The sequence below is a fragment of the Pleuronectes platessa genome, chromosome 17, assembly GCF_947347685.1.
Source record: "Pleuronectes platessa chromosome 17, fPlePla1.1, whole genome shotgun sequence".
NCBI classification, from domain to species: Eukaryota; Metazoa; Chordata; class Actinopteri; order Pleuronectiformes; family Pleuronectidae; genus Pleuronectes; species Pleuronectes platessa.
The window spans coordinates 23,320,566-23,340,433 of NC_070642.1; the positions used below are offsets into that span (position 1 = coordinate 23,320,566).

The window sequence follows — 19,868 nt, forward strand, 5'->3', positions numbered from 1 at the left end:
AACACGTGACCTCTCACCTGTAAACAGGAAGAAGATGTCTCCTCTGTTTGCCCCCCCCCCCCCGCTGGAGGTTAAGCTCAGTGTTGACAACAACTTACTGAAAAGAGACGAGTTTAGACACGTCGGAGTTTAACAAACAAGCTCGACACGGAGGACATTCTTCTGAGGACATGGGACACATCACAACATATCAAACATATCTCAGCTGTTTCACTTCATTTGAGCAATTGTTTAGTTTATCAGCTTTAAATAATAGTTAATATTTAAATTCTTATCCTCTGAAGAGGCTCATTAACATTCCTCTGCTGTCGTGGAGAATTGTCGGTTTTTCTTTAGTGACAAATGAGCAGATTTTTACGACATGAGATATTTAAATGTTTTATTTTGATTCAGATTCAACATTTGATCCCAACAAACACAACTGATAAATATAAGAAACACAAAGTGACAGAAGCCCAACAAAACAAGATCCAACACAAAGTGAACATCTTCACATGTGATGACTCCAAACCACTGACCACCTCACACAGGTCAGTGGTCCTCATGAGGACAGTAGTGATGATGTCACAAAGGTGAGGTGATGACATCATACAGGTTTAGTGGTGGTGTTGTAAACGAGTGTGTCTTGTTCCGACAGCGCCACGTGGGCGGGGCCTGTAGTGACAGGCCTATGGGAGCGCTCCCTCCTGTTCTTCAGGAAGCAGTAGGTCAGGATGGCCATCAGAGACAAGATGGCCACCGACAGAACCACAGCCAGCGCTATGGTGCCTGAGGAGCAGAGAGGGAGGTCACTTCCTGTCCGCTGTCCCCTCATATTAAAAATATGAGTAATCATCTCAAAGATCTGACCTGAGTCGTCTTTGTCTTCCTTGTCGTCCTCAAAACGGTCAAACATCCCTCTGAAGAAGACGCTTTGCTCTGAAGACACAAACACAACATGAAGTCCAACTAGAGGGAGACAGACAGGACTAAATGGACTATATGGACGTAAGGGAACTGTAAAGTCAGAACTGCATGAAGCATTTACACAACATGGACTGTACTGTGACACGTGACAACTACTTCTGACATGACTTCTTTTCCTCTTTTGTACCAGTCACTCCATCGCAGCTATCACCACACTTCTTCTCTTCCTCAAAGTTGTTCTCATTTCCTTGACAACCCCCGTAGGTGAAGCGGTGGCACTTCCTGTCCAGGGGGTCGTAGTACCAGCGCGTGAGGTCGGCCCGACAGGGGCCGGTGTGGGGGGGCTCCGCACACCGAGCTGCGGGGGGGTAGGACGCTGTTAGCATGTGACATGTTAGCTTCAGCGGATAATTAGCAGGAAAAGAAGAACTGACCTTTCTTCTGGTTGACGTCGATGCTCAGCAGGCGAGTGAAGGTCTGGTTTACTGAGGAAGAGGAGGAGGAAGAGCAACGCTATGTGTTTAGTCTTGTGTGTCTGTTTTGTGAGGACGTTTTGTTTGATCCTCAGTCAGATGTGAATCCGTGTGTTTGTGTTACGTTTGTTGCAGTGTTCCTCATCAGATCCGTCCATGCAGTGTTTCACACCGTCACACTCCAGACTTCTGTCCACACAGCAGCCACTGCCACAGATCAGCTGATCAGGACGACAGGCTGACCCACACTCCTCTGAACACACACACAAACACACACATTCTTATCCTTCACATCCTAAACAGTTAACCCTAATCGTGAGGTGCATTGTGGGACTGACCTTTGGGGGGAGATGCGCCCCTCTCTCCTTTTGCTGTGGACAAAAAAAAAAGAAACATAAATCATCAATCAGTGTTGTTTACGTGTGTGTGTGTGTGTGTGTGTGTGTGTGTTACCTGTGACTCCTTTGCAGGCAGACACACACTCGTCCTTGGTGATGTAGTTGTTGTTGTTTGGTTTACAGCCTCCGAACACAAACTGCTCACAGACGCCCTGAACAGCGTCGTAGTGCCAGCGTGGAAACGCCCCGCGACACATCCCCACCTTCACCGCAGCCAGACAGTACACTGAGACACAGACATGACACCTTAGAGCTGTTTGTGAAGTTTCATATAAAAAACGTTTCTGACCAAGAAAGAAGACGAGAGAAACAGGAAATATGACTAACTGGTTCTCATGCTAACCTTAGTGGAAGAAAACAAGAGCTGTGTGTGTGCGAGTGGCAGGTATTCCAGTCTAACCAGTTTGAGGCGAGGTGAGGCTCCTCAGTGTAAAAACACTGATTCACACTCTTGTGTGGTGGGAAAACAACTCAATCATCAGGGGACTACATTTCCCATGAGCACTCACAGCTGGACAGCTCTGGGCTGAGGACATGGACGGTGACCTCGGTATCGTCCGATTGGCCGTTGGAGTCGGTGACGGTGAGTTGGAACACGTATGAACCCGACTGCAGGTTCGAGAGTCGCACCTGGTCGGGGAGATCGGTCTCCTGCAGAATCACAAACCACTGGATTTGAAATCCCAGCAACAGATTCTACACAAACAACTTACATATAGATTAGACTATAAATAAAGTTGTATATATTCAATTTGTGTAAACATTCAAGTTTGCCTCATTGTTTGTTTACTGGGCAGTGAGGTTGTAGGAATTAATTCTGTGAAAAAAATCAATACTCATTAACTGGAAAGTAAGAAAACCAAACTTATTTAATTTTGTAGAATTGTTAAGACTTTGGTTTGAAGGACATATTATTATTATAAAGCCCTCATATTATCTTCTCTTTAATATGAATGTCAATCAATGGATGGTTTCCTCACCTAAACTAAATTGAAATATGATCTGAAGCAATAGTTTATGAAATGACATGTCTTTATTTACTCAAAGCAGTTTGTCAGTTTAGTAATATTAGATCCAGTACTGGCGGGACCTGGGGTGTTAATGGTGATACTGGTCCTTGATTACATCCCCTACCATTGTTTATATTTGTCCTTTTCATTATTTGTCATGTACGTTTAAATCATAATACAAATAACTTCTACAACTTTATTTGAGTTTTAAGCCCTTTAAGCTGTACCTCCGTCTTGACCCCGCCGTCTCCACTCAGCAGACTCCACTGGTAACCAGTGATGTGGGCGTCGCCCACCGTCAGGCTCTCGGTGCCGTTCAGGGTCACCGTCGCACCAGGCTGAACGATGACATCACGACCTGCGATGGCGATGGGATTATCTAGAGAAAAAGTGACGTCACTGAGAAACTGTTTGTGGTTGTGTTGCTATGGAGACACAATTGTATTATCAATTGAGAGAAACTGCCAAAATAAAAGCTGTTGAATTGACAGTGATCAGCTCCTGTTCCTTCAAAATAAAATAAGCTGAATTCATTGTGATCAGTTCCTTAAAAAATGGAAGCATCTGAACTGACTTCGATCTGACTGAAAGCTGTGAGTGATGATGTCACCACAACATGGATGATCAGTTACAGTCATTTATCAATCACCGGTTAACCATTTATTAATCAAAGATCAATCACAACTGCTACATCAGTCTTCAATTATTAAAGTCTTGGTATGAATCATTATTGGCGACCGTCTATTGGCTTTGATCCGTGTATTGATCTGTGTATTGATCGTCGTAGATCAGGGGACACTGGCGGTCCAGGTGTGGACTCACCTGTCCCCTCTGGTCCCGCTAGGTGCTTCAGGAACACGGACTCTCGGATGAAGCTCTGGTATCCGGCCTGGTTCACGAACCTGCACACGAAGCGGTTTCTGTGGACGCAGCTGAACAGGTCGCAGGTGCGATTCTCCGATTCTGCCGCTCCGGCGGCGCGCGGCTCCAGCAGCGCCAGGTTGCAGAGCGGGTTCCCGCAGCACGCGCGCTCACAGACCTCCATGGTGTGCACGCGCGCAGTGGACAGTAGCGCCGCCCCCTCCTTCAGTGCGTCCTCCGTGTCCAGCACGAAGTTGTCCTCACCGGGGCGTCGAGCTGCGCGGCACTGCGCGTCCTGCGCCGCTCCGCCTTGCCGCAGCAGCGGCAGGAGAAGGAAGAGGAGCAGGGGCGACAGCGGGGAAGAAGTGGAGGAAGAGGAGGAAGAGGAGGAAGAGGAGGAAGAGGAGAAACAATACATTTTCAGCTGCAGTCAGTGTAAATGCAGGAGAGGAAGAGTTTACCGCGTGTTGCTCCTTGGTCTGTTCAGGTGTGTCTCACCTGCTCACACACAGGAAGAAACCTCCTCTGACGTCACTCAGGTGTGTCTAGGAGGCGGAGTCTCTTTGTTGATGTTTTCTCTCAGTACATATAATAAATGTATTTATCGTTTCATAATAAACTCATAACGTTTGTCTGTGTAAACATGTTTATCCAAATAAAATCAGATGTGTTTAAAAGCTATTGTTACTGACACTAACCAATATCAAGATCATTTATACATTTATTACGAATGTGTTTAAAGTTCAGTACTTGGGTAAATAACTTTCATTACCAGTATCCGTGTGTAGTATCAAAATAAAAGCTCTGAAGATCTGGTGATTTTCATGTGAAGTCTTGAAGTTTGAGTAGTGACCAGCAGGAGGCACTACCTCATTAACAATTACTCGCTCATCTGAAGGGTTTTCATAATTTTTCAAAAATCTTAAATAAAACAAGTGTCTTGACGATGTAAACAGGAAACAGCCCCTGCACGGGGTCGTATAACAGTTCTACCATCAGATGAGTCTTGATATAGATTATATAGATGTATATTCTATATATATATATGTGTTAGACATAAACACATTGTTGCTTTTTACTTAAAACTATCACATAAATTAAAAACAATTGTTGAGTTCTGACAGGTCAAGAACATTATGATCAATAGATTAAATTAAAGGTGAATCAATTAATCAATAAGATTTATTAAAGCTCTGAAAATAAAACCTTTTGTTGTGACAAATAAATGATATACAATTATATAAAGAAGATTCTCATATTCATACATTTGTTATGACTGTCGTTAATCTGTTATTCATTTATCAGTCATCCAATATAAATCTATTATTCATTTATGTTTAGTTATTAATCCGTTACTGATTTATTATTGATGATTATTGTTCTGGTTTGTTCCTCAATGTTGTTGCAGTTATTGTGAGTCGCTTTGGATAAAAGAGTCAGCTCAATGAGATGTGACGTCATAATTCATATATTTCTAGTGTGTAGCTCACACTCCGACCAGCACGAGCGCTGTAGCACGATATTGGTCACAGCGGAAGTGACGCCAGTGGTTTTGGTAACATCGAATGAGAAGCGCCGCTGCAGTTCGAACTGAAGAAGCGACTCGTAAACATTGAGGTGAAAAATCAAACTGATTATTGATCATTATCGATCTTTTATTAACGTTCACGTTCATTCTCCGTTTAAACTGTGGTGATGGACAGTCTCGGTTCAGATGTTTGTGCTCGATCAAAGTGATGAGTTCATTAAATCTGTTTAAATCTGTTTAAATTAATTTAATCTGTTTAAATCTGTTTAAATTCATTTAATCTGTTTAAATCTGTTTAAATTCATTAAATCTGTTTAAATCTGTTTAAATTCATTTAATCTGTTTAAATCTGTGACAGTTAATTTAATCTGGTTAAATGTATTTAAGCTGTTTAATGTTTATCTCTGACCGGACTTAAAGTGATTATTAATCAATAACAGAGGTTTTCATGTGTTGCTCCTGTAGATTGATCAGACTTGAGTGGTGAGCTCTGATTGGTCCATCACATCCAGGTGAAGCCATGGCAGAATTGCACGTGAACACACAGTAAGATTCATGACATCATCATTTACCTGTCATAGGACATTCATTTGATCTGAATATTCATCCTCATAATATACAAGGAAGTTTCATCTTAAATGTGGAGATGGTGTCTGACTCCAGAACCCAGAGAGGGAGCTGGTTCCACTGGTCATCACTGGTTCATGTGTCATGTGTTGGATCAATGTGGAGGAGATTCATCGACTTGTCGTCCAATCGTCTGCAGGAGCGCTCAGAGTGGGGCGGGGCCCGAGGAGGAGGGCGGGGCCAGACAGGTCAGTGAGTACTGTAAAGATCAGCTGACGAGAGGACGAGAGGAGCTGAGTGTCGAGGAGCTGAGAGCAGAACGCTACTTCCTGTTGAGGCAGAGGAGCGTGGAGGGTAGGTGACTGGTGTGACTGGTGTGACTGGTGTGTGACTGGTGTGACTGGTGTGGACTGGTGTGTGACTGGTGTGGACTGGTGTGTGACTGGTGTGTGGACTGGTGTGTGGACTGGTGTGTTACTGGTGTGTGGACTGGTGTGGACTGGTGTGTGACTGGTGTGTGGACTGGTGTGTGGACTGGTGTGTGGACTGGTGTGTGGACTGGTGTGTGACTGGTGTGTGGACTGGTGTGTGGACTGGTGTGTTGACTGGTGTGTTGACTTGTGTGTTGACTTGTGTGTTGACTGGTGTGTTGACTGGTGTGTTGATTTGTGTGTTGACTGGTGTGTTGACTGGTGTGTTGACTGGTGTGTTGACTTGTGTGTTGACTGGTGTGTTGACTGGTGTGTTGACTTGTGTGTTGATTTGTGTGTTGACTGGTGTGTTGACTTGTGTGTTGACTGGTGTGTTTACATGCGTGTTGATTGGTGTGTTGACTGGCGTGTTGATTTGTGTGTTGACTGGTGTGTTGACTTGTGTGTTGACTGGTGTGTTGACTTGTGTGTTGACTTGTGTGTTAACAGGCGTGTTGACGTGTGTGTTTACATGCGTGTTGATTGGTGTGTTGACTGGCGTGTTGATTTGTGTGTTGACTGGTGTGTTGACTTGTGTGTTGACTGGTGTGTTTACATGCGTGTTGATTGGTGTGTTGACTGGCGTGTTGATTTGTGTGTTGACTGGTGTGTTGACTTGTGTGTTGACTGGTGTGTTGACTTGTGTGTTGACTTGTGTGTTAACAGGCGTGTTGACGTGTGTGTTTACATGCGTGTTGATTTGTGTGTTGACTGGTGTGTTGACTGGTGTGTTGACTGGTGTGTTGACTGGTGTGTTAACAGGCGTGTTGACTGGTGTGTTGACTGGTGTGTTGACTGGTGTGTTGACTGGTGTGTTGACTGGTGTGTTAACAGGCGTGTTGACTGGTGTGTTGACTGGTGTGTTGACTGGTGTGTTGACTTGTGTGTTGATTGGTGTGTTGACTGGCGTGTTGATTTGTGTGTTGACTGGTGTGTTGACTTGTGTGTTGACTGGTGTGTTGACTGGTGTGTTGACTGGTGTGTTAACAGGCGTGTTGACTGGTGTGTTGACTGGTGTGTTGACTGGTGTGTTGACTTGTGTGTTGACTGGTGTGTTGACTGGTGTGTTGACTTGTGTGTTGACTGGTGTGTTGACTGGTGTGTTGACTGGTGTGTTAACAGGCGTGTTGACTGGTGTGTTTACATGCGTGTTGATTGGTGTGTTGACTGGCGTGTTGACTGGTGTGTTGACTGGTGTGTTGACTGGTGTGTTGACTGGCGTGTTGATTTATGTGTTGACTGGTGTGTTGACTGGTGTGTTGACTGGTGTGTTGACTGGTGTGTTGACTGGTGTGTTGACAGGTGTGTTGACTGGTGTGTTAACAGGCGTGTTGACTGGTGTGTTGACTGGCGTGTTGACTGGTGTGTTGACTGGCGTGTTGATTTGTGTGTTGACTGGTGTGTTGACTTGTGTGTTGACTGGTGTGTTGACTTGTGTGTTGACTGGTGTGTTGACTTGTGTGTTGACTGGTGTGTTGACTTGTGTGTTGACTGGTGTGTTGACTTGTGTGTTGACTGGTGTGTTGACTGGTGTGTTGACTGGTGTGTTGACTGGTGTGTTAACTGGCGTGTTGACTGGCGTGTTGATTGGTGTGTTGACTGGCGTGTTGACTGGTGTGTTGACTGGTGTGTTGACTGGTGTGTTGACTGGCGTGTTGATTTATGTGTTGACTGGTGTGTTGACTGGTGTGTTGACTGGTGTGTTGACTGGTGTGTTGACTGGTGTGTTGACAGGTGTGTTGACTGGTGTGTTAACAGGCGTGTTGACTGGTGTGTTGACTGGCGTGTTGACTGGTGTGTTGACTGGCGTGTTGATTTGTGTGTTGACTGGTGTGTTGACTTGTGTGTTGACTGGTGTGTTGACTTGTGTGTTGACTGGTGTGTTGACTTGTGTGTTGACTGGTGTGTTGACTTGTGTGTTGACTGGTGTGTTGACTTGTGTGTTGACTGGTGTGTTGACTGGTGTGTTGACTGGTGTGTTGACTGGTGTGTTAACTGGCGTGTTGACTGGCGTGTTGACTGGTGTGTTAACTGGCGTGTTGACTGGTGTGTTGATTTGTGTGTTGACTGGTGTGTTGACTTGTGTGTTGACTGGTGTGTTAACTGGCGTGTTGACTGGTGTGTTGACTGGTGTGTTGACTGGTGTGTTAACAGGCGTGTTGACTGGTGTGTTGACTGGTGTGTTGACTGGTGTGTTGACTGGTGTGTTAACAGGCGTGTTGACTGGTGTGTTGACTGGTGTGTTGACTGGTGTGTTGACTGGTGTGTTGACTGGTGTGTTGACTGGTGTGTTAACAGGCGTGTTGACTGGTGTGTTGACTGGTGTGTTGACTGGTGTGTTGACTGGTGTGTTGACTGGTGTGTTAACAGGCGTGTTGACTGGTGTGTTGACTGGTGTGTTGACTGGTGTGTTGACTGGTGTGTTGACCATGCTGATTGTGTGTTTTCTGCAGAGAGACTGAAAAGTCTGACAGAGATGAAGCAGCAGCTGAGTCATGAGCTCCAGGAGAAGAGGAAACTTTTACTGTTGAGAGAATCACAACAAGTACCACACAATAATACTTATGCAATACTACTAATAACACTACTAATACTAATACAGCTAATGATAACAGTTATTATTATTATTAGGGAATATAATAATAATAATAATAATAATACTATCTTAGGTTCAGAGGACAAACTAAAACTCCTACACAGCAAATAAAGATGGACAAACAGCTGATTTGTCTCAGCAGGTGCTTCATGCAGCCGCCTCTCCACCTTCAGCTGTTTCCTCCGTCCTGATATACGATGAGTCCACTGCTGCAAGGCCTGCTGGGTAATAAACACATGGTTCACTCTTGTGTTTACGTGAATCAGCTGTGACCAAACTCATTACGTGTTTAATCAAACAGAAACTCTGAACTACTCGACGAATTCTTCCTCCAGCCTGACGACACAGGACTGAGTCTGAAGATCCGGGTCCCAAGACCAGGTGAGTCTCTGACCCCAGATCAGGTGAGACCTTGGAAACTTTAGACTGGCCTCCCCCAGCTTAACCCCCCACCCCAGGTTTTTATTTTGTTTTTTATTTTCTTAGTATACCTCACTATCATTTTTCTTTTTATTAAAGATTTTATTGTTTCCTTATTTTTATCCTTCACCATGTACAGCGACTTCGAGAGCTTTGAAAAGCGCTGTATAAATACGATTTATTATTATTAAATTAAACATGATTATATTTTTATTATAGGTCAAAAAGAAAACTGTTGTTTTAAAACCAGTGTTCATCGTGTGTTCATAATGTTTTTGTTTTGTGACTTTCAGATTTTCCTGGAGGGACGACCGGAGACCTCCCGATTCTGGTGGACCCCCATCACTCCTCCGTCCCTCAAGAACCAGGCTCCTATACCACAAACAAGCTGAGTCCCATACAGGAGACCAGTGTGGGGGCTGTAGCCTGGAGTCTACTGGAAGACCAGAGGCAGGACAAGAACCAGAACCAAGACCAGAACCAGGACCAGAACCAGGAGGAGGTGGAACCTGGTACGTTATAGTGAGCTAAACAGAAATGAGCTGCAAGAGAGTAAGATATGATAATCCTTTTAGTCCAACAATGATGATTTGTTTTGTGTCATAATCAATGAATCTGCTGATCAATAAACATCATTCATTATTAATAATAATTGTATTTAATGATCATTAATAATAATCATTAATGATCATTAAACATAGATAATAATAATCAGCCGACAGGTTGTATTTTTTTCTTTATTGATCTAGTTTCTCACCACATTAATTAGACCATGCTATGCGGGGGGGTGCTGTGGATGCCTGTGACCCAGAGGCTCGGCAGCAGCTGTTGGACATCTGTGATGTCACTTCCTCTCCTGGTTTTCATTGCGAGTCTCGGCCCCTCCCTCCTGTGAACAGCTGTCTGCAGCTGGGTAAGAACAGACACGTCCTCACACGTCCTCCTGTTTGGAGACGTTCTCCTCAGATTGAAGTCTCCTGAGGTCTGTCCTCTCAGACACTGTTCTCATTGCTGCTTCCTGTAAAATGACTAATCCTGTTGTGTGTGTTGTGTCCACCAGGAGGCGACCTGTATCACATCTACTGCAGAGTAGTAGATGAAGAAATGTTCTCCATTTATAACGGAGCCACGAATGACGACAACGTTCTCGTTAAGGTTTGACCATGGTGACAGGTGTCATCTGAGATTCATCAGCAGCTGAGGCTCATGGGTAGTGTCATGTGAACACGTGTCCATGCTGACATGTCTCCTGCAGGTGGGTCGTTGTCGTGTTCCGTGGGATTTTCATCAGTTTCGTCGTCTGAAGGAAAACTCGTCGGTGGACAGCCTCCCTCAGATCAGCTGTTTCCTGTTCCTGGACGGCTGCATCACGGTCTACACCTGTCCACCTGACCACATGTTCACCGTGAGTTACTTCCTGTCCGCGACGCACCACGAGACCCAGACTGAGGACCTGACCCCCCTGTGTGTGTGTGTGTGTGTGTGTGTGTCAGGAGCTGACGGAGTGTGAGGACTCGGTGGTTTGTAAATCTCTGCTCCTGCTGCAGTTGGTGTCGGAGCTTCACTCTCGCCACTTGCTTCATGCGGCGCTGCGGCCGAGCATCCTCGTCGCCTCCTATCGGTACGTCAGCTCACAGGGGGGGGGGGGGTGTCATGTGACTGAAGCTGATGATTGGTTGTTGGTCCAGAGGTCTGAACCTGGAGCGGGTCTTCCCGGTGGACTGGTCTTCATCCGTGGACCTGGACATGCAGCAGGACGTCACCTCGGTGCAGCAGCTGTCCTCAGCTCACTCTTACATCAGAGTCGGTCTCCTGGAGCCGACGGCGCCGCCACAGCTGGTAACTTGTCCAATCACCTGTTCTCTCTGTACACACCCACCTACCCCGCTGGGATTGGATGATACTAACCCCCCCCCCCCCCTTCCATCAGGTCGACCTGTTGGGCGTAGCTGAGACCGTCCACCTCCTCCTGACCAGCAGCAGGATGGTCCTGGTGAAAGACGACGACGGCTGGACGGCCGAGCGGTTCAGCCAAGACGAGTCCTGGTACTAATATTAAATCATTAATCATATCAATAATAAATATAGATCCCAGTTCCTTGAGTGATATTACTTCCTGTCTGCAGCGACATGTGTCCGGGGACGTGGACGACGTGGAGCAGGTTTTTCCGGTCGCTGCTGAACGCCAGCGGTCGCTGTTCGATGTCCGTCCTGTCGGACGTGACGGAGCAGCTGTCGCTTCTTTTAAAGTAAAACATCATCTGCACTTTCTGTTTATTATTATTTTTCACATTTAAATCATTAATAAAGCAACTGTTTGACTGAATTTGTTTTCTGTTATCTGTGGAAAAAGATTAAGAGAAATATCTGTCCCCTCAGCACCATGATGGAGCGGGGGTGAAGAGGTTGAGTTTATAAAACACTTCAGGGGTCAACAGCGTTAGAAGAGAAACACAACTGAAGTAACTGGTGAAAGATTCTTCAGACGAAATAAAACAGAAAAACCATAACATGTTTTTAGCATAAAAGTTCACTAGCTGAACGAGCCACACCCCCCCCCCCCCCCCATGCCCTTGGGTGAGAGTGTGTGTCTGTTCCCAGTGTGTGTGTGTGTGTGTGTGTGTGTGTGTGTGCGTACGTGATTTGCCTCCGAAGAGAAGATTGCTTCTTAAGTAAAAGTCTAAAATACATGTCATGTTCTCCATTGTTGTCATGTGTCTGTAACTTCAGACGTTAAAGTTGAGTCGTGTGTGTAAGTGTGTGTTTGTGTAGAGAATTAAACTGTCAGTCAAACTAATCCCCGCCCCCACCTTCTTTCATACCGAGAGAGAGAGAGAGAGAGAGAGAGAGAGAGAGAGAGAGAGAGAGAGAGAGAGAGAGAGAGAGAGAGAGAGAGAGAGAGAGAGAGAGAGAGAGAGAGAGAGAGAGAGAGAGAGAGAGAGAGAGAGAGAGAGAGAGAGAGAGAGAGAGAGAGAGAAAATCTGGTGCTTTTGAACTAGCGTGGAGTACTGTAGTCATGATGATACCATCATGATGTTACCATGTCAACCAGATGAAGCTTCACTCATCTTCTCCATTCAAAGAGAAAGACCCCCCCCCCCCCCCCCCCCAACTGTCAACACGTCAGACGCTGTCTACAAACCAATCGGAGTCAAGCGAGTTGAAGAGGACAGGACGTACGTCTGTCAGACATGTTGGGTTTGGGCACTTAACATTTTTGTTGTTTGTCACAAACTTCTATTTTTGATCAACTTTAGTGAAAATGGGAAAATTTTAATACATTTGACAAATTAACACAATTAATTATCAGTGTATACATTTTTATGAAATAATATTTAAACCTTGTCATAAATGTTTTTATATTATTTACATCAGTCCAACTTTGCTTTACACATTTTTATCTAAATTTACTTTCCTTTATCTTAAATATCATAATGAATCTTTATCTATTTGTTCATGATAATTTTCTAAATAAATCAGTCAATAATTTTATTATAACTGAACCACGACATTTATTCTTCATTTTATACATAATTTGTTTCATTTTGAAATCTCTAAATGTGATTAAATGATTAAGATTTAGATTTTTACTCAAAACATTTAGAGTGATGAAGAAAGAAACTCTGAGATAACACAAAGTTGTTTTAATGATTGTGTGTTTGTGTCACGTTAGGTTGACGTTTGTTCGTTTCTTCAAGACACAAACATCTGTTGAAAAATAAATGTATTCATTATTTAACATGTTCTATAAAGTAAAGAGTAAACATTTTCCTTCTTTACGTTTATTTAAAAGATGAAAGGTTGTTTCTCAACAGAAAAACTTGAAACATTAACACAATAATACTGATTAGCTTTATTAATCTTCACTTTGATTTGAGCCTCCGTTGGGTTTAAATGTTTGTCGTCACAACCGGACCTCGCTCGGGTTCCAGCCCTGAAGATACGAGTTTCTATTTGAGTCAAGACTCTGAGATAAAGAGACGCACACACTCGAGTCCGTCACAAAACACGTGTCACATCTTCAATCTATTTCTGCTCTGCTCTTTTTATCAGAAACGTCAGAACCAACTTTAAACCTTCTGTGAATTTAAACTGGTTAGTTTTAGAGATTTAAACACATTTAATCATTTCATTATGTTTCACACAAGTTTATTCATTAGCCTCATATTTTGTTTGCAGAACAAACATTAAAACAAATCCTGAATCAAACTGAAGTGAATAGTTTGAAATTAGTTAAGTAAATATAAATTAATTAAGTTCAAATAAATAAACAAACTCATATATTGAATTTAGTATTTCCATCAAAATAAACATGAAATAAAAAGCACTAAGAGGTGAGAAGGGTTTTTAAACACTTAACTAGGTCAAGACCTTTTCAGTCAGCAACATTTTCTTTGAATAAATCAAAAGTCACATAAAATAGCTTTAAATCCTGTAAGTCGATGGTTGCAATGATTTAACTGTAGAACCCACAGAGATAAGTTCTGCTCCTGTAAGTCAATTCTAAATGAAGAAGTGTCCGAGTCTTTATCTGCATCCAGATAAGCGTTGAAACTCCACTTTCCTAAAATGGACTTAACAGCCAAAGGTCCTGAATCTGCCCTCCAGGCGCTTCGATGTACCAGGACAAATTTAGTTTGACCTTTTTCTTCTTCAGCAGTTGTCTCCTAATTTGGTCCCAAGTGACACTTTATAAACGGCCCCCGGCAGCAAAGACTGTGCAGATCTTCTTCTCTGTTTGTCCTCGGTTAAGACTGCTGACGACCTCCACCGCCAAACATGGGTGACGCTCTGATGGCTGAGTTCGGGAAGGCGGCTCCTTTCCTAAGAAAGTCAGACAAAGAGCGTCTGGAAGCTCAGACCAGACGTTTTGACATCAAGACCGAATGTTTTGTAGTGGACGATAAAGTTGAATATGTGAAGGGACAAATCCAGAGCAAAGACGGAGGGATGGTGACTGTCAAGAAGGCTGATGGAACAACTGTCACTGTGAAGGAGTCTGATGTTCACCCCCAGAACCCGCCAAAATTTGATAAAATTGAAGACATGGCAATGTTCACTTTCCTCCATGAGCCCGCTGTGCTGTTCAACCTCAAAGAGCGTTACGCAGCGTGGATGATCTACACCTACTCCGGGCTCTTCTGCGTCACCGTCAACCCCTACAAGATGCTTCCTGTCTACGACTCGGAGGTGGTGGCTGCCTACAGGGGAAAGAAGAGAACCGAGGCCCCCCCTCACATATTCTCAATCTCTGATAACGCCTACCAGTACATGCTGACTGACAGAGAGAACCAGTCTGTTCTCATCACCGGAGAATCCGGAGCAGGAAAGACGGTGAACACTAAAAGAGTCATCCAGTACTTTGCCAGCATCGCAGCCGTCGGTGGTGGAGGCAAAAGGGACACCAGCAAGGGAACACTGGAGGACCAGATCATCCAGGCCAATCCTGCACTGGAGGCCTTTGGAAACGCCAAAACGCTGAGAAACGACAACTCGTCTCGTTTTGGAAAATTCATTCGAATTCACTTTGGTACGAGCGGCAAACTGTCATCTGCCGACATCGAGACGTACCTGCTGGAGAAGTCACGCATCACTTTTCAGCTTAAGGCTGAGAGGAACTATCACATTTTTTACCAGATCCTGTCCAATCAGAAGCCTGAGCTGCTGGACATGCTGCTGATCACCAACAACCCGTATGACTACTCCTACATCTCCCAAGGCGAGGTAACCGTAGCCTCCATCAATGACTCGGAGGAGCTGATGGCCACCGACAGTGCCTTCGATGTGCTCGGCTTCACTCCAGAAGAGAAGATGGGTGTCTATAAACTTACTGGTGCCATCATGCACTACGGCAACATGAAGTTCAAACAGAAGCAGCGTGAGGAGCAGGGTGAACCTGACGGGACGGAGGCTGCTGATAAATCAACCTACCTGATGGGGCTGAACTCTGCCGACCTCATCAAAGGCCTGTGTCATCCCAGGGTCAAGGTAGGAAATGAATATGTCACCAAAGGCCAAAGTGTGGACCAAGTCTACTACGCCATCGGTGCTCTGGCCAAGTCAGTGTATGAAAAGATGTTTAACTGGATGGTGGTGAGAATTAACCAATCCCTGGCCACCAAACAGCACCGTCAGTACTTCATAGGAGTGCTGGACATAGCTGGATTTGAGATCTTTGATTTAAACACCTTTGAGCAGCTGTGCATCAACTACACTAACGAGAAACTGCAACAGTTTTTCAACCATCACATGTTTGTGCTGGAGCAAGAGGAGTACAAGAAGGAAGGGATTGATTGGGAGTTCATTGACTTTGGGATGGACTTACAAGCTTGTATCGACCTAATTGAGAAGCCGCTTGGGATCCTGTCCATTCTGGAGGAAGAATGCATGTTTCCCAAAGCCAGTGACCAGACTTTCAAGTCCAAGCTCTACGATAATCATCTGGGCAAGAACAAGATGTTTGAGAAGCCGAAGGCAGCAAAGGGGAAAGCAGAGGCTCATTTCGCCCTGGTTCACTATGCTGGCACTGTGGACTATAACATTGGTGGTTGGCTGGTCAAAAACAAAGATCCCCTGAATGAAACCGTGGTCGGTCTTTACCAGAAATCTTCTCTGAAGCTCCTCAGTGTGTTGTTTTCAAGTTATTCAGGGAATGATGGTGGAGACAAGGGAAGTGGAAAAGGAGCCAAAAAGAAAGGCTCCTCATTCCAGACGGTGTCTGCACTTCACAGAGAAAACCTGAATAAACTAATGAACAACCTGAAGACCACACATCCTCACTTTGTCCGATGTCTAATTCCTAATGATCAGAAAACCCCAGGAGTCATGGACAACTGCCTGGTGATGCACCAGCTGCGCTGTAACGGTGTCCTAGAAGGTATCAGAATCTGCAGGAAGGGTTTCCCAAACAGGGTGCATTATGGCGACTTCAAACAGCGGTACAGGATCCTTAATGCCTCTGCCATTCCTGAGGGTCAATTCATCGACTGTAAGAAAAGTGCTGAGAAGTTGCTGGGATCACTTGACATTGACCACACTCAGTACAGGTTTGGCCACACAAAGGTTTTCTTTAAAGCTGGCTTGCTGGGAACTCTGGAGGAAATGCGAGATGAGCAACTCTCTCGGATCATCACCAGGATCCAGGCTAATGCCCGGGCCCTCCTCATGAGGGCACAGTTTGCTAAACTAGTGGAACGTAGGGATGCTCTGATGGTCGTCCAGTGGAACCTTCGCTCTTTCCTTGGTGTAAAGAATTGGCCCTGGATGAAGCTGTTCTTCAAGATAAAACCTTTGCTAAAGAGCGCTGAATCCGAGAAAGAGATGGCCAACATGAAAGACGAGTTCAACAAGCTAAAAGAAGCGCTGGAGAAATCCGAAGCAAGACGAAAGGAAATAGAGGAGAAAATGGTGTCTCTTCTCCAAGATAAGAATGATCTGACTCTGCAAATCCAGTCTGAACAGGATACTCTGACAGACGCTGAAGAACGCTGTGAACAGCTTATCAAGAGCAAGATTCAACTGGAGGCCAAGCTGAAGGAGCTGACAGAAAGACTAGAAGATGAAGAGGAGCTGAATGCAGACCTCACAGCAAAGAAACGCAAACTTGAGGATGAATGCTCCGAGTTGAAGAAAGATATCGATGACCTGGAGCTGACTCTGGCCAAAGTTGAGAAAGAGAAACACGCTACAGAGAATAAGGTGAAAAACCTAACGGAGGAAATGGCTTCCCAGGATGAGACCGTCATGAAACTGACCAAAGAGAAGAAGGCACTGCAGGAGGCTCACCAGCAGACACTGGATGACCTTCAGAGTGAAGAGGACAAATCCAACAGTCTGAACAAAGCTAAAGCTAAGCTGGAGCAACAGGTAGATGATTTGGAGGGCTCGCTGGAGCAAGAGAAGAAAGTCAGGATGGACCTTGAGCGTTCAAAGAGGAAGTTCGAAGGAGACCTGAAACTGACCCAGGAGGGTTTGATGGACTTGGAGAATGATAAACAACAGCTGGAAGAAAAGCTCAAGAAAAAAGACTTTGAAGTTGTCCAAATTAATTCAAGACTAGAAGACGAACAGGTGGCTTCAGTTCAGCTCCAGAAGAAGCTGAAAGAAAACCAGGCGAGAATTGAGGAGCTGGAAGAGGAGCTGGATGCTGAGCGTGCAGCCCGGGCCAAAGTCGAGAAGCAGCGCTCCGAACTTTCCCGCGAGCTGGAGGACATCAGTGAACGCCTGGAAGAAGCAGGTGGAGCAACATCGGCTCAGGTGGAGCTGAGCAAGAAAAGAGATGCTGAATTTCAGAAGCTGCGAAGGGAACTGGAAGAATCCACCCTCCACCATGAGGCAACTGCTGCCACCCTGAGGAAGAAACATGCAGACAGTGTCGCTGAACTGGGTGAGCAGATTGACAACCTGCAGCGAGTGAAGCAGAAGCTGGAAAAAGAAAAGAGTGAGCTCAAACTGGAGCTGGATGACTTGTCTTCTAACATGGAGAGTGTTGTGAAGGCCAAGTCAAACATTGAGAAGATCTGTCGTACGATGGAAGACAACATGAATGAATACAAGAGTAAATATGAGGAAGCTCAACGAAGTGTCAATGACTTGAACTCACAGAGGGCCAAGCTGCTCACGGAGAATGGGGAATTTGGACGCCAGCTGGAGGAGAAGGAGTGTCTGATATCACAGCTCACTAGAGGGAAGAATTCATACAACCAGCAGGTAGAAGATCTACGCAGACAGCTAGAAGAGGAGATCAAGGCAAAGAATGCCCTTGCCCATGCTGTGCAGTCTGCTCGTCATGACTGTGATCTGCTCCGAGAACAGTTTGAAGAAGAGCAGGAAGCAAAGGCTGAGCTGCAGAGAGCTCTGTCAAAATCGAACACAGAGGTCTCAGCATGGAGGACAAAATATGAAACTGATGGAATTCAGAAAACAGAAGAGCTGGAAGAAGCCAAAAAGAAGCTTGTTCAGAGACTGCAGGAAGCAGAGGAGGCCATTGAGGCAGTGAACGCAAAGTGTTCATCTCTTGAGAAGACCAAACATCGCCTCCAAAATGAGATCGAAGACCTAATGCTGGACCTCGAGAGATCCAATGCAGCGTCTGCAGCACTGGACAAGAAGCAAAGAGCCTTTGACAAAGTCTTGTCAGAGTGGAAACAGAAATTTGAGGAGTCACAGTGTGAGCTGGAGGCCTCTCAGAAGGAGGCTCGGTCTCTGAGTACTGAACTCTTCAAACTGAGAAATGCCTATGAAGAGTGTCTTGATCAACTCGAGACAATGAAGAGAGAGAACAAAAACCTCCAGGAGGAGATCTCGGACCTCACTGACCAGCTTGGAGAGGGTGGCAGAAGTGCCCATGAACTGGAGAAGATCCGGAAGCAGCTTGAACAAGAAAAGGCTGAGCTCCAGTCGGCACTGGAGGAGGCAGAAGGTTCGCTGGAGCATGAAGAGAGCAAGATCCTGAGAGCTCAACTTGAATTCAACCAGGTGAAGGCCGAGATGGAGCGGAAAGTGGCTGAGAAAGACGAGGAAATGGAGCAGGCCAAGAGAAACTACCAACGCATGCTTGAGTCACTTCAGTCCTCTCTGGAATCTGAGACCAGGAGCCGCAATGAGGCCCTGAGAGTCAAGAAGAAGATGGAAGGTGATCTAAACGAGATGGAGATTCAGCTCTGCCAAGCTAACAGGCAGGCAGCTGAGGCCCAAAAACAGCTCAAGAGCCTCCAGGCCTTCCTGAAGGACACTCAACTGCAGCTGGATGATACACAGCATGGCAACGATGAGCTGAGAGAGAACATCGCTCTCCTTGAACGACGAAACAACCTGATCCAGGCTGAGCTTGACGAACTGAGGGCTGCTCTCGAGCAGACGGAAAGAAGTCGGAAACTTGCTGAACAGGAGCTCACTGACACAAGTGAGCGAATGCAACTTCTACACTCCCAGAACACTAGCCTGATCAACCAGAAGAAGAAGCATGAAACAGATCTCCTCAACCTGCAGAATGAGATTGAGGAGGCCATACAGGAGAATCGCAATGCTGAGGAGAAGGCAAAGAAGGCCATCACAGATGCAGCTATGATGGCTGAGGAGCTCAAGAAGGAGCAGGACACCAGCGCCCATCTGGAGCGCATGAAGAAGAACATGGAGCAGACCATCAAAGACCTGCAGCACCGTCTGGACGAGGCCGAGCAAATTGCCATGAAGGGCGGCAAGAAGCAGCTCCAGAAACTGGAGGCTCGCATCAAAGAGCTGGAGAACGAGCTAGAGGCTGAGCAGAGGAGGGGAATCGAATCGATCAAAGGGGTTCGCAAGTACGAACGCCGCAACAAGGAGCTCACCTACAAGACTGAGGAAGACCGCAAGAACATGGCTCGCCTCCAGGACCTGGTGGACAAACTACAGCTGAAGGTCAAGTCCTACAAACACGCAGCTGAGGAGGCTGAGGAGGCGGCAAACACCAACATGGCCAAACTCCGCAAACTGCAGCACGAATTGGACGAGGCGGAGGAGAGAGCCGACATTGCCGACTCACAGGTGAACAAGTTGAGGGCAAAGACCAGGGATGGATCCTCCAAGAAGGGCCTGGATGAGTGAGGAGGTCCCAGGATCAACATCACAGGTGAGGTCACTCAAATAATAATCATATTAA

General features: G+C 45.6%; 3 protein-coding genes across 3 annotated transcripts; 2 read left to right on the plus strand and 1 right to left on the minus strand.

Annotated features, from left to right (window-relative positions):
* Positions 1-365: 365 nt before the first annotated feature.
* On the minus strand, positions 366-4,170 carry LOC128460553 (kunitz-type protease inhibitor 1). Its single transcript, XM_053445792.1, has 10 exons — positions 3,610-4,170; positions 3,015-3,166; positions 2,287-2,428; positions 1,833-2,003; positions 1,718-1,750; positions 1,504-1,632; positions 1,341-1,391; positions 1,094-1,264; positions 850-918; positions 366-768 (listed from the first exon to the last, which is right to left on the minus strand). The coding sequence occupies exons 1-10, from the start codon at positions 4,064-4,066 to the stop codon at positions 587-589; spliced, it is 1,557 nt and encodes a 518-aa protein (XP_053301767.1). The 5' UTR covers positions 4,067-4,170; the 3' UTR covers positions 366-586.
* On the plus strand, positions 3,953-11,482 carry bub1ba (BUB1 mitotic checkpoint serine/threonine kinase Ba). The gene is made up of 14 exons (XM_053444807.1): positions 3,953-4,187; positions 5,642-5,722; positions 5,943-6,097; positions 8,667-8,758; positions 8,949-9,034; positions 9,111-9,190; positions 9,523-9,741; positions 9,999-10,142; positions 10,290-10,384; positions 10,485-10,634; positions 10,723-10,850; positions 10,918-11,068; positions 11,160-11,275; positions 11,356-11,482. Exons 2-14 carry the CDS (start codon positions 5,697-5,699, stop codon positions 11,480-11,482), a joined length of 1,569 nt encoding a protein of 522 aa, XP_053300782.1. The 5' UTR covers positions 3,953-4,187; positions 5,642-5,696.
* A 2,526-nt stretch (positions 11,483-14,008) lies between these two features.
* Positions 14,009-19,813, plus strand: myh6 (myosin, heavy chain 6, cardiac muscle, alpha). The gene has a single exon (XM_053445813.1). It carries the CDS (start codon positions 14,009-14,011, stop codon positions 19,811-19,813), a length of 5,805 nt encoding a protein of 1,934 aa, XP_053301788.1.
* Positions 19,814-19,868: the final 55 nt, after the last annotated feature.